General features: G+C 47.0%; 2 protein-coding genes across 2 annotated transcripts; one reads left to right on the top strand and one right to left on the bottom strand.

Annotated features, from left to right (window-relative positions):
• Positions 1-202: 202 nt before the first annotated feature.
• Positions 203-8,439, bottom strand: SRPK (SR splicing factor protein kinase). Its single transcript, XM_017085340.4, has 6 exons — positions 8,298-8,439; positions 7,382-7,571; positions 7,071-7,208; positions 6,164-6,760; positions 3,918-4,871; positions 203-3,644 (listed from the first exon to the last, which is right to left on the bottom strand). Exons 2-6 carry the CDS (start codon positions 7,440-7,442, stop codon positions 2,722-2,724), a joined length of 2,673 nt encoding a protein of 890 aa, XP_016940829.3. The 5' UTR covers positions 7,443-7,571; positions 8,298-8,439; the 3' UTR covers positions 203-2,721.
• Positions 8,440-8,482: 43 nt separating this feature from the next.
• dup (double parked) lies at positions 8,483-13,201 on the top strand. The gene is made up of 3 exons (XM_017085342.4): positions 8,483-8,850; positions 8,953-9,626; positions 11,380-13,201. Exons 1-3 carry the CDS (start codon positions 8,770-8,772, stop codon positions 12,860-12,862), a joined length of 2,238 nt encoding a protein of 745 aa, XP_016940831.3. The 5' UTR covers positions 8,483-8,769; the 3' UTR covers positions 12,863-13,201.
• Positions 13,202-13,515: the final 314 nt, after the last annotated feature.

Genomic DNA, 13,515 nt, shown 5'->3' with positions numbered 1-13,515 from the left:
CTCTCGCTTAGACCATTTATTGGGGACCTCAATGCTTTTGTGCATTTTATGTGACCATAAATCGCCAGCATAGCCGTCTCTCTAGCCCAATCCTTTGCCCGTCCTGTAAGCTGGCGGAAATTTATGGCCAAAAGATAGATAGATATCCTCTGCTACTTGTTCACACATACACTCGCAGACCATAAAAAAGACACAGTGTCGATTGTTTTCCAATTTGTGTAATTTGTTGTTTATTTTGTTTATAACTACATCAATAAATTATGTATCGTACCGTATAATTCATAATCATACTCTTTGAAAGCGTGAGAACATTCTGGAATTGCAATTCGGCAGCTGGGTTCCTGATTCCGGTTCGAATTCATTTAGATGTGGTCATCTGCGCTGGGTTCTTGGCCCCCCGATTTTCCACTTGTGATACCAAGTTAAGTCGCTTCGTTAGGAAGTCTTGGGCGATTTTCAAAGAGTATATGCGTAAGTATGTTCGAAACATCGGCCAGCCGAAGCTTGTTGAATTTGCATTTATGTTATGATTAACTTGATGACAACATCGAAGATCGGCTGCAGGCTACTACTAAGAACCGTCTCATTCTTTGATTCTCCTTCAACTTGGACACATTTAGTTTAACTTTAGATTGATATCTGCTTGCTAGCTGGCTAGGCTGTCTAGTTACAATAATATTCATACCTAATTCTATAATTTTTTAGTTCGCGCTGCGTAAATCGTCTTTGCAATAGCTTTCTCAGATTGGCTGGGGGACTGGTTAGTATCTGTGAGCGGTTAGTTTGCATTGGGTGCGTGTGGTTTCGTGTTTTGTGGTGCGTGGTGTGGTGCGGAGAACCGAATTAATAAGGCCACTTATCCATATATATGTGTACGTACTCGTATATAGTCAATAGTCAGTTATGCACACATCCCCTGCCATCAGATTGCCAAGGACAATGGGCCCTCCACTTCGCATTTCTGATAATCCCTCGCTTTAGCTTTACTACCGCTCCGGGTCGAATCGTATCTATTGAAAAAATCGCTTTAACTCCTAGCCTTAAATAAAGTGGCCTCTAGGTATACAATATGCTTGTGTTAAGTGTGGTTGAGAGAAATTCCATAAATTTTGTGTGGCTCTAGTATTGATAAATGTGCCAAATTTGGTGTGTGTCGGTGTCTTGAATATTTATCTATCCGATAAAGCTGCAATTATTTTGCGCTTGCGCTAGTATTTAATATTGAACAATACTTTTTGTTAGTGGCGGCTACTTTTAATTATATTTATATGCTTATTAGTTCCGATTATGGGATAAGGATTCGTTTCACTTGTGGTTGTTGCTGGTAGTGCATTCGCTTTACTATTTCAGGTTACGTTTCTCATGGATTCTAATGCCATTTCAAATTGTTCATGTCGATCACTAAGCCGAGGATAATCTAATTAACTACGTTCTCATTATTGTTATGTTCAGCTCAAGTTTCTGCATCCATGTACATTTACATATGCTAATAAAAATCCAACTGCAGCGCCTCACAGGCCCATCGAAACGACGATAGAGCGAGTGAGACACCGACCGATGGATCGACTCCAGTTCATTTAACTATGTACGCTATAAATGTGTATTTGCCGATTCGCCTCTTGGCTAAATGTACAGTAACAGATATATGCCTATGTATTTAGGTTTGTATGCGGCATGCGCTATCGCTATACTCTCGCTTTCTTATGCGTCGCTTCAACTAAACTGAATAATGGGATCGAGCACTATCGACCCTATATGTACAGGATTCGTGGGGAAGTGTTCGTGTAGGTGTAGTCGGTAATACATTTTATAATTCCATATGAAGCAACAAAAATAGTCTAATTGTCGATGTAAAACACAGGAAATAAATTAAGCGCTGGCGTGTGTAAAACTATATCGAATGGTTGTTCATTAACTTTAAACATAACTCGTGTAAGCTGGAGCACGGAGATTAGCGACTGTTGCTCTGGAGACGACTTTTTGCTTGGCTGGCTGGCTTCTGATGCTGATGCTTTAGTGGTTGCTGAAGTAAAAGTTGTTGTTGCGTATGTTGCCACGGGTTCGCCAGCGGATGCAGCTGAGCAGGGCCACACGGGCTGCACGCAGCAGGATCTGGCCGTAGGCACAGCAGGCGCAGATACGCCTCACCCGCTCGGCCAGGTTCCGGCGACGGCAGCGACGGGCGGGACGATGCCAGCGGGGCAGGTCCTGCCGGCGACGCCGTCACTTGCGGCGTTGGAAGACGCGACGTAGCGCCTTGCGCCAGAAAAAGCGCTGAGACTTGGTCTTGGCATGCGTCTGCGGCTCCTCCATTTGAGCAAGTGCCACATCAAAGTCCTCCACCAACTCCAGATCCTCCTCGGGGGCGGTGCGACGGCGTGTTGGCGTGGCTGGCGCTGTGCGGGCCGTGCTCGTTGAAATGGATATGTGGGGCTGTGGTGTGGGTGGTGCTGAGGCTGTGGTCACGAATGGTGCAACCATATAGGGACGGGCCTTAAGCGCCGCCATTGCTGCCGCCGACGTGGAAGCGATTGATGAGATGGAAGCCAAAGTAGCCACCGATGCTGAAGATTCCACAAAGCCCCCGCCAACTCCTCCTTTCGCCGTTACCGCCGGTGATCCCGCTCTTAGTGCTGTCGTCCCTGCTCCTGCTTCTGCTCCCGCATCATCTGCTGTTGCTGGCTGGGTGGCACGCAGCCAACAACCAGGCTGCATCGTATCTTATCTAAGCCACGGGTGTTGCAGACACTCCGCGGCGGTGGCCCGCTTGGCCGGATCGAACTCCAGCATGGGCTTGAGGAACAAAGCAAATGACTCCGCCTCACTCTGCGACCACTCGTACTTCTCCAGCAGAACGTCCATTAGGCCCCAGGGCTTAAGGCCAGTGATGTTCCTAAGTTCACCGGCCCGGTTAAACGATTGCTGAGCATAGGTGCCGCGGAACACAATGTGTTTCGGAATGGGACCCAGCAGCTCGATGATGTGGGCCAGATGGTCCTCGTCGCGGGAGTAGGTATCGCCGGAGTGCGGCTCAAACAGGTAATCGCCGGTAGCCAGCTCGAACACCATGCACGCAGTGCTCCAAATGTCCGCCGAGGTATCGTATCCGGAACCGAGAATTACTTCCAGCGAGCGATACTGGCGCGTCTGTATGTCCTCGGTGAAGTGGCGATCCACCCAGCAAGCGTTGCCCAGATCGGCGATCTTAACGAATACGTTGCATTCCTCCAACGCCGGATCTCGTCTGGCCCTGTGTTTTGCTTGCGGTGGCGGAGGAGGCGGTGGCAGCATGGGCTCAGAATACGGTCCATTGGTGGCCGACGATGAGTTCTCCACGGAACCGCTTGAGATTTTCGAATTGCTATTCGAGTTGGGCTTAGAACTAGAGTTGTTGTTGTTCAGCTGCTGATTCGATGACTGCTGCTGCTGCTTTTCCAATTGTTTCTCCTGCTTGGGTCGCAACGGCATCTTCTTGCCGTTTGATTGTCCTTTCAATGTGCCGCTCGAGATGCTGTTGGAGTTGCTGTTGCTAATGCTACTGCTGCCATTGGTCTGGTGGCTCTTGAGGGCGCTGCTGCTGTCGCCGCTGCTCGTGGAGTTCTCCAGTAGCGGAGGCTGCTGAGCTTGCAGCTGGTTAGATTTGTCTAAATAAAAAATGGTTAAATTTGCATTAAAGAACAGAAAGCAATAACGACTAAAAAACACAAAAATTATCCAAAAGAAATCAAAACACATATCTGGTTGATTAACCATTTCTGCAAAAAACACAAAGTTGGGTGCTATTATTGCACAACCGCAAGAGGGTTTTCCTACATATGTAACTTGCGGTTGAGAAACGGGCACATCTGAACATGTTTTTTGGCTTAAAACCATTTTTGCGGCTGTGGTACTGCTAGCTCCAGCTTATTTTTACTTACTTTTGTTCTTCTTTTTCTTCTTCTTTTTGGCTTTGTCAGCGCCCTCAGCCAGCGATTCCTGCTGCTGTGCCTGCTCCTTGCGCTCCGGACGCTCCTTACGCTCGTGACGCTCCTTGTGTATTGGCTGCTCAGCAGCTACATCCTCATCATCGTCATCTTCATTGTCCTCCAGCTCCTGCTTCACCTCAAAGTACTCATCCCCATCGGAGATGCCAGCATCGCCGTTCTGCACCTCATTATGATTAACGCCGAAGTCCGTCTGATCCTCGCCAGCATCCTGGCCCTCGCCCGTCTGGCCACCCGCCTGCTCCAAGTAGTCTCTCTGCTTCTTGAACAGCTCCATGCGCTTCTTCGCCTTCTTTTTGAGCTTTTTCTTTCGGTTCTTGCTCATTTTGCCAGTTATGGGCGGCTCGCGATATTCCTTGGGTGCTCGGCTCACCAATGACGGATACATCTTGGAGTTCATGCAGTACAGCTGGGTGGCTTCAGTGGCCAGCGAACGGACATGTGGCTCGTCCACGCACAGTAGCACATTCTCGGGCTTAATGTCCGTGTGGATAATCTCGCAGCATGTGTGCAGATAGTCGAGACCCTCCAGCACTTGACGGGTGATGGTCTTTACGTTGGCCAACGGGATGCCGCGGTAGTTGGACTTCCGGATGAGCTTTAGCAAATTGTCGCCGAGCACCTCAAACACCATACAAATGTGGGTGCCATTAACGCCGGTGATCTTGAAGTCGTCCAGCAATTGGACCGTCTTCTGGCGACGTGGATTCGATGGGTCCATGTTGCGCACCGTCCTTAGTATCCTAATCTCATCCTTGGCCGTCTCAGCAAAGTGCGGCGCCGACTTGACAATCTTGATTGCCACATAGCTCTTCTCCTGCAGATCCCAGCACAGCCAGACGGTGGAGAAGTGGCCCCAGCCCAATTTTCGGATGACGTGGTAACGCCCTGCAGAACAAAAATTGCATTAATCTCGTGCCGTTCTCGTCAAGGGACAAAGTTCAAGGGATTGGGGGAGAGCAACACAGAACCACTTAGGAAAATGAAATCACAAATGTTCGCCTCGGATGGCAATAAATCCATTTTAATCGCATCACAGTCACATCACGACTGACCCAGCTAAAAGTCAACCGCGAGGTCTACTCTCCGCTTGAATTCAATTAAAACCTGACTGGCAGTTGCAGTTGAGTGCATTATTTTTGCGGGGAACTCTTCTGCTGCGTAGCCTAAAGGCCTGAAAGAGGCCAAAAAATGTTGGTCATGCTACACTTTTCACAACATAATAAATATCCTGTCAAAACTTTCGGTATGAAGCAAAAACCAACAAGATACTTCTTCCTTTGAGGACTTAGTGCTTTTAAGAGTTCTCAAATATAAATTTTAAAAGCTGAATATTAAGTCTACTCAATCTAAAACATGTTTTTGTATGCTATGTTCATTTAGGAAAGGTCTTTCGAGTTGATATATATCGCTACTTATCGTAAAGGGAAATACAGCAAACTCCTGCAGCTTTTTATAAAACGTGTGATAATTCTAATTTTCTGGTATAGCATAACATATTAATATTTAGTTTTTATAATCCTCCTACTATTTTCCCATTCTTCTGTGAAATATTATAAACCTATTAGGAATCTATTAATAAACATTCCTTGTTATTAATCCGCTTGAATTGCAAAGAAGACCCAGAGAGAGGGGCGGGAAACCTAGTCGATTCAGGTTATAATATGCAGCACTATCAGCCGATTTTGGGGAGCTTAGTTGGCCGTTATCAGGCTCTCACTCCCTTATCGCTGACAAGCGATTGCTTGGATTTTCTTTCGCCAAAAGCTCCAGAGCCTGAAAATGGATGTGGAAAGCGGAAAGTGGCAATCCGGCAGCTGGCATTGTAAAATGGATGGATAAGACATGCAAGCAAGAGGGGTGGAGTTCCGGGCTTATGTTGGCGACAACGTTTGGAGGTGACATCCCGCCCCCAAAACGCTTTGCTGTTGCTATTGTTGTCGTCGCCACAACACGAGGCAGGCGCCTCCTTCCTCTTGCCTCGACAAAAACAACCCTTGCCCGAAAGGGGGGCGGAGGAGGTCTGGAAAACCACCCGCTGTGCGTTCGATTTATCTGAGCTGTGCGCCTTTGGCAACCTGTTGTTGTTGGTGGTTTTTTCGGTTTCGGGTCTGGTCGGGTCGGGAAATGCCAATATGTGGGGGGTGCCAGCATACAAAACGGGCTAACAGGTGCCTTACCCTGAAACAGGTCACCGATGTTGACGGGGTGGTAGCCACCCTTGCAGTAGTCCTCCTTGAGCTCCTGCTCCTCGTTCTCGCTGTTCATCTCGGATTCGTAGGACTCGTTGGAGCTGCTCCGCGGTGCCTGCTGCTGCTGCTGCTGCAGGTGCTCCTTCTGTGAGTTGGATGATTTCGACTTAGACTTGACCTGCACTTGGGACTGTGACAGCGACTGCGTCTGGGACTGCGACTGGGATGGTTGATATTGTTCGGGGGTGCCTCCTGATCCACCGCTGGATGTGGAGGCCGTTGCCGTTGCATCGACCTTCCTAAAGGCGGCCGAGATGGGCGCATCCGCATGGCTATTATTAGCATTATCCGGTGCCTGCAAGTTCTCGCTGCTCCGATTCGACTGGGAATTGGGAATCAAGTTCTGGCCGGGATTCGACTGCTGCTCCTGGCCGTTCTGCTTGCCCCGCTTCTTGTTGTTCTTATGGCGCTTCTTCTTCGCCTGAATGGCCAAAACACGGCGGTTGACGTCAGCCTTGTTCATTTCGCTGTTGCTTTCGGCTTCTATTTTACAATTTTGCCCTCTATTTCCGCCAGGTGTAACAGCTGTTGTTCCCGAATGGGTGGAGAAGCAGAACCAGAAGCAGAAGCAGTAGCAGAGGGAGGAGAGAAGAAGAAAAGTGGTTAGGGGCGGGTTGATAAACGAGGAAGAAGCGGACGGGCGAAGAAGAGAACAGACAACGTGCACAAATCTCAATAAGGCAATGTTCGAGGTTCACGCTTGTCTCGCTGTTTTTCTTGCTTTTGTTGGCTGCCTCTGCCCTGTTTTTCTCGCTGTTCACTTCTTGGCCCTTTCGTTTCGCACCGCAAAAACGGCAAATGCTGATCGGCCAACTTCAGCCAGTTGTCTACTTGCCTAAGAATTCCACTTGTTTCCAATTAACACGGCTGTTGGTTCGATTTCTGCTCAAAATTAGCACAAAATAATCTTCGCTAAACGCCCAGAGTGACCGTAGCAGGAACTGCACAAAATACCCTTGGCCTCTGGAAAAGACTGCAAAGAAACACGGAATCAGTGATGGCAAAATTTAAGACTAGTCAAACTCGGGGTGACTGAAATCTCCTTGAGCGAATTTCCGGCGAAACTTGTACATACAAGCTGAAGTACATTTCCCCCGAATTTCGCCCGAACAGAATCCAGTGACACCCCCGACAATGTTAGGTTACCTATCGAGTGAGCCAATAACCCGATTGCTCCAAAAAAGGGTTTATACTTGGTTAAATCCATAAACAGGGTCTTAGCTCGTAATTGGTACGATAAAGACGCCACCAATATTTTTTAAACCGAAAAGCATGTTTTAGACGATTTTTTAAACCATATGTGTTATCACTTCTAGACGAACTTTTTCGGGTTGGACTGCGTTTAAAGTAAATAAAAATAAAAATTAAATAAAAATGCATTGTTGTATTCTTGTCAGTCTAAGTTGTGCCGAAAAAATCACGCCGACAGTCCAACAAATTTTAAAAACAACTTAAAAACTCACAAATACCAAAAGCCCAACCAAGATTACATTTGCCCACCTCTAGTTGCCCATTACAAAAATAGTAAAAAAAAGAAGAGTTAGCCGCATAACTAAACCAGTCCTAAAATGAATTTATTTTAATAATTCATATATAACATTGGCAAATTGGCAACAATAGAAATAAGAGCAAGAAAAGGTGTGCATGGAAAAAAAATCATTTAAATAAAAATCATGTATATGAAATATAATTATTGTGCAATATGTCCAGTTAAACTTCTGGCAAAAAAAATATTAAAAATACTACCAAGTTTGCCCAAACACAAATTGGTTGTTGACTTCATTTTAATAATTAGAACATTTAAAAGTGGCTAGAAATAGCTTATAAAAATAACTAGGGTACGCAACACTAAGCACAAGGTCTGCTTTAGCGGGGACTCGAACCAACGAATAGAACAGTGACAAAACGTACGTAACAGGCCTTACGTTACCTACGCTCGGCTGTCTCGCTCGCACGCTGCAGCCAGCTAGCGGCATCTCGCTCGCACCTAATAGTATTCGATTTGCTTGAAATTTTTGCGCATCGCCCAAAGCTCTCAAACATGCAGTTTCCAGCAACTTACCTGGCTTCGCAGGTGGCCGCGGACTAGGCCAATGACATCTCGATTCGCCGGCGTTGCACAGCGGCCGCAAATGCAGCTGAATCGAGTGAAAAACACGCGCACAACGAAAAATCCGCAAGTGGAAAAAACTGCTACGGAAAAAGCAACTCTGTGAGCGAGAGTGTTGCAAGTCGACAGAGGCAAACAGCTGATTGGCCAGTGTTGCGGGAAAATCGTATTTCAGCGACGTACAACACCATTGGCGTTTTGGCGCAATTTTAGTTTTTGGAGGGAAACTGCATCTAGTGAAAAATCGTGGCCAGTTGTAATTCGAGCAGCGCGCTGCCACGACGTGGTCATAAGATAAAAATAAAACTTAACCCAGACTAGTGATTAATAACCATCTTACATACGTGTGCCCATTATTCAGCAAAGAGAGAACCCGCGCTGCAACCAATTCAACCAACTACTATTGCAATTAGGAATAAATACAATGGCCCAGCCATCGGTAGCTGCATTCTTCACCAACCGCAAACGCGCCGCCTTGGATGATGCCACCAGCATCAAGAACCGGGTAAGAGATCCCTCCCAGCATCGTTCGCGGTCAGATACTTTTGTATCTGCAAGAGCGTTCTGCCAGTGCAGCCATCTTAAAAGTGGCTTTGCTTTTCCACAGCGTCTGGCGGAACCAGCCGAAACAGTCGCCCCGGCCCCCGACCCCGCCCCTTCACAGCTGCCCGCCGGCAACCAGGATGAGGATGCGGATATGGACAACCTCAAGGCCATGGCCAGCGGCATTCGCACCCGATCCGGACGCACTACCCGCTTAATAGTGACAGCCGCTCAGGAGAGCGGGAAAAAGAAGACTCCTTCGGCCGGGAAGATGGAGGCCCACATCAAGCAGCCAAAGCTGGTGCAGTTCATCAAGAAGGGCACTCTATCGCCCCGGAAACAGGCCCAGTCCAGCAAACTGGACGAGGAGGAGCTGCAGCAGCAGTCATCGGAGCAGACGCCCAAGGTTAACTTCACCATCACCAGCCAGCAGAATGCGGACAATGTGCAGCGTGGCCTGCGCACGCCTACCAAGCAGATCCTCAAGGAAGCCTCGCCCATCAAGGCAGATCTCCGCCGCCAGCTCACCTTCGACGAGGTGAAGACGAAGGTTTCGCGCAGCGCCAAGCTGCAGGAGCTGAAGGCGGTGTTGGCCAGGAAGGCGGCTCTCGAGCAGAAGCGCAAGGAGCAGGAGGAGCGCAACCGGAAGCTCCGAGAGGCCGGCCCCTCGCCCTCCAAGTCGAAGATGAGCGTGCAGCTCAAGGAGTTCGACACCATCGAGCTGGAGGTGCTTACAAGGTGAGCATGAGCTTATATAAGAATAGGGATCTTAAATCATTTAAAAGTTCGGTGTGTTCTTTATTACTTATCCTTGTCCCAGCTTCTTAGATTAGGATCCTATAGATTCATAAGTATTATAAAAAAGTTAGATATAGAGTATCTTAGCTTTTCTAGATGAAAGACTGTAAAGTTGCACTTAAGTTCTCTCCAGGCTTTTACTCATTTGTGATAATGAAACCATAAAACCATAAGCTGGCTTAAACTTTTATATCGCATAGTCCCATTTTAGTCCTGTGTGCTTAAAAGATTAATCTTAGAATGCTGTGGTAATCCTGTTTTAAGTAAAATAGTAAAATATTATCCTGTACAATTTTAATAATTGTACCCAGTTTGGTATGAGCCATGTAAATGAGCTTTGTTGTAAGAAGCTAAAGATATGTGCCTGCCACAACAATTTCGACTTGGCTGGCTGGTGGCCTAGAATCGGCATAAACAAACCACCGAGTGCGGAGTGCGGACTATGAAAAAACCGGGTAACATCATTTAGCGAAAGGCCAGCAGTTGCTGCTGTGCAGTTCTGCAGCAATCGAGGTCGCTCTCCGGGTCTCCGGGTTATTCAAGCGCTCGACTGCTGAGTTCGCATATTCTCCGCCCAAGAGTATCAGTCACCGACGGCTTGGCTTTGGCTTTGGCTACACATATAGTGCTGCTGATTCGTGACGTCTGTACAACATGCATAAGTACTCAACTGGCTGACTGACCCTCCCCATTCGACGCAGTGTGTGTATCGCTATGCACTATATGTTTACCCTTCGCAGACGTTACAATCTTGCCTGACCTTCCCTTTGAAAATGCGGTTCTCCGCCCGCATTCGGGGGTTGCTCTCGCTCTCTCCTGGAAAATAAGGATCTTAACTGCTGTACTCCATGGGAATGTCTAAAATTGTTTGCATTTTGGGTCTGCCGCTCAGGTAGCAACCTTTTTTCGTAACGGTTTTCTTGAAGGAGCGTCCCGAGCAGCAAATGGGAACTATGTTCGAATAGGAAGAAGGAGGAGAAATCCCTTTTCCTATGTCAAACCGGTTTGAAAAAAGGACTAGAAAGTTTGTTTTGGTTTTTCACACATGTATATATTTTTTAAATATCAAAAAATTATCAGCAATGACGTTAATATACGTACTAGTCCAGTCCTTGTACTAACACGGCTTTCTCCTGTATGATTTTAAGGGTATTTATTTATTTATTTAATACGATAAATAAATACATTTTATTTATTTTTCTAGCCTGTCTAGTAAATTCTTATTAAAACACACATTTATAATTACTTATTGTTTATTTTAAGTACACATACTTAAATTGCCCAAAAATAATAAGTGTTATAATAATTTATTATTTTAATTCATCTGATTATCTGATAATATCTTTAAAAAATAATATTAATTTCGCTAGAAATATTACTCAAGTGGATATTATTGGTATTGGATTGTCTTTTTTTACTCAGTTAATCGAATTAATTTTTGAGTCATTGAATAAATATCAAATAATCACTGACTTACATTTTATATCACATAGATATTACTTATTTTTAGTACTTACTAGAAAAAGCTTTTTGGATACGAAGAAGATTTAAAACTAATCAGCACAATAAATATAGAAAAAATAGCACCATACCTGTGGGTGCATATATACATTTAATATTTTAAAAGATATACTTAGTTCAAATGTGGTCATGACCTCGATTACTTACGATCCTCCCTGTTTCTCACTTTTAGCCCCTTAAAGACCTTTAAGACGCCCACAAAACTGCCGCCACCCACCCCGGACAAACATGAGCTTATGTCGCCGCGCCACACGGACGTCTCCAAGCGCCTGCTCTTCAGTCCGGCCAAAAACGGATCCCCGGTCAAGTTGGTGGAGGTTCCGGCCTACAAGCGGTATGCCAGTTTGGTGGAAACCAGCCGGGCCGGCCAACTCCCCTTGCCGTACAAGTACCGGCACTTGCTGGACGTGTTCAAGGGCCTCGACTCCGTGGTGGCCATGTTCCACAACCGCAAGGAGACCATCACCTACAAGAAGCTGAAGCCCGCAGTGCAACGCATGCTGCGCAAGAACTTCACCGAGACCCATTTGGCCCAGATCAAGCATGTCTATCCGGAGGCCTTTATCTTCAGCCAGGTTAAGACGCGCAACTTTGGATCCGTGTCCAAGGCGGACTACTTCCAGCTGATCATCAGCCCCAATGTGGAACCACTGCCCGAGCAGCAGCAGTCGGAGAAACCACAGCGTTTTGGCAAGGTCGACGAGGACGATGTGCTCGCGTCGGCCCAGTCGACGTCTATGAATCCACACGTCATGACGGCGCGCATGCAGCGCTTCCAGAGCCTGCTGCTCGAGCGGGTGATGCGGGCGCACGACCAGTTCCTGCGCTCCCAGGATCCACCGATCATCATCGAGAAGGCCCTGACTCGCTGGCATCCGCAGTTCGATCTGGAGAGCTGTCCAGAGGTGGAGCTGGCCCCGCTGCCCCAGCCGCCGAATGTGGAGAAGTACTCCTCGGCCAAGGATATTCTATCCACCGCCCGAAATCTTTTCAACTGCGCCACGCCCATGGAGAGAGCTATGGATCGTTATGAGGCCAAGTTGGAGGCAGACAAACAGGCGGCTGAAGGCAATAAGAAGGCAGAGGAGCAGCCACCAGGTGTAGTAACCACGACAAGTACGGGAACTCAGGCAAGTAAGGACGTGCCTGGAACATCAAGATCGCCAGCCAAACCTGCTGCTCCTGAAACCACCGACCAAACAGCCACTGCCAAGCCGACGGTGAAGGAGTGCACTGCCCCGGATGCCGGCTCCAATCTTCTGAAGGGCCTGCCAAAGTCCCTGATTGATAAAATCCGAGCCAAACAGGCGGCTAAAGCTTTGGAGGCGATGACTCGGCGTCCCTCGCAGGACCAGGAGGCCACCAAGTACTCACGTTTGCCCGAATTGGCCAGACATCTGAGGAATGTCTTTGTCACCGAGCGAAAGGGCGTGCTCACCCTGGAAGTGATCATCAAGAAGATCCAGAACAGCTTCCGGGCCAACCTCACGCCGCAGGAGATCGAGGCGCATTTAAAGCTGCTCGCCAAGGAGCTGCCTAGCTGGGCATCATTCCATGAGGTGCGCAAGACCATGTACCTCAAGGTCGCCAAGGACATGGACATGAACAAGATCATCGAGAAGCTGGAGAGCGTGGCGAACGCAAAGAGCAATTGAACCGGATACACGGAAACGCAACCAGGACGCGGGACTCCGTCGAGCAATGACCCTGTGGCTACATCCAGCTATATATTTAAGTACTTGTTTAACTAGCTAGCCAATACATAACAAAAACAAACGGATTAGGCTAAGCTCCTTGTGCTCTAACCATTCTGACTTTTTTATACTGAACAAGCACCTTGACAACCGCCTGGATTGGATTCATCACATTTACCCACGCAATTATTATTACTATACTTTTTGGACCAAGCGTTTATACATTCATACATATATTGTAGTTTTAAGATCATTTTTCATGTTGTACCACGTTGAATAAATAAATATTTTTGCTGGAAAGTTAATAATTTTCATCTTAAGAAAATTTATATACCAATTGCTTACCATCCCGCAAGTCCTTGCTACTAAAAGTCTTGTCAGACATAACCGGTCCTGGCAACCTAATACCTGGGGTACCCCACGCGTGTTGTGCGCCTTTTGCGGGCCACCCCCACAACCAAACCCTGGTTCCTGCACTGATCTTACCCAATCCATGATCAGCAAAGAAGAAAGTACACAAAGGTCAACCAAATAAATATTCAATTCCCTATGAAATTTGTTGTCATTTTAGAATTATTTTTATGCTTACATTTGTATGCAATGTTTTAGTTTCG

The sequence above is a fragment of the Drosophila suzukii genome, chromosome 2R (genome assembly GCF_043229965.1).
Source record: "Drosophila suzukii chromosome 2R, CBGP_Dsuzu_IsoJpt1.0, whole genome shotgun sequence".
NCBI classification, from domain to species: domain Eukaryota; kingdom Metazoa; phylum Arthropoda; class Insecta; order Diptera; family Drosophilidae; genus Drosophila; species Drosophila suzukii.
This window is presented reverse-complemented; position numbering and strand designations above follow the sequence as displayed.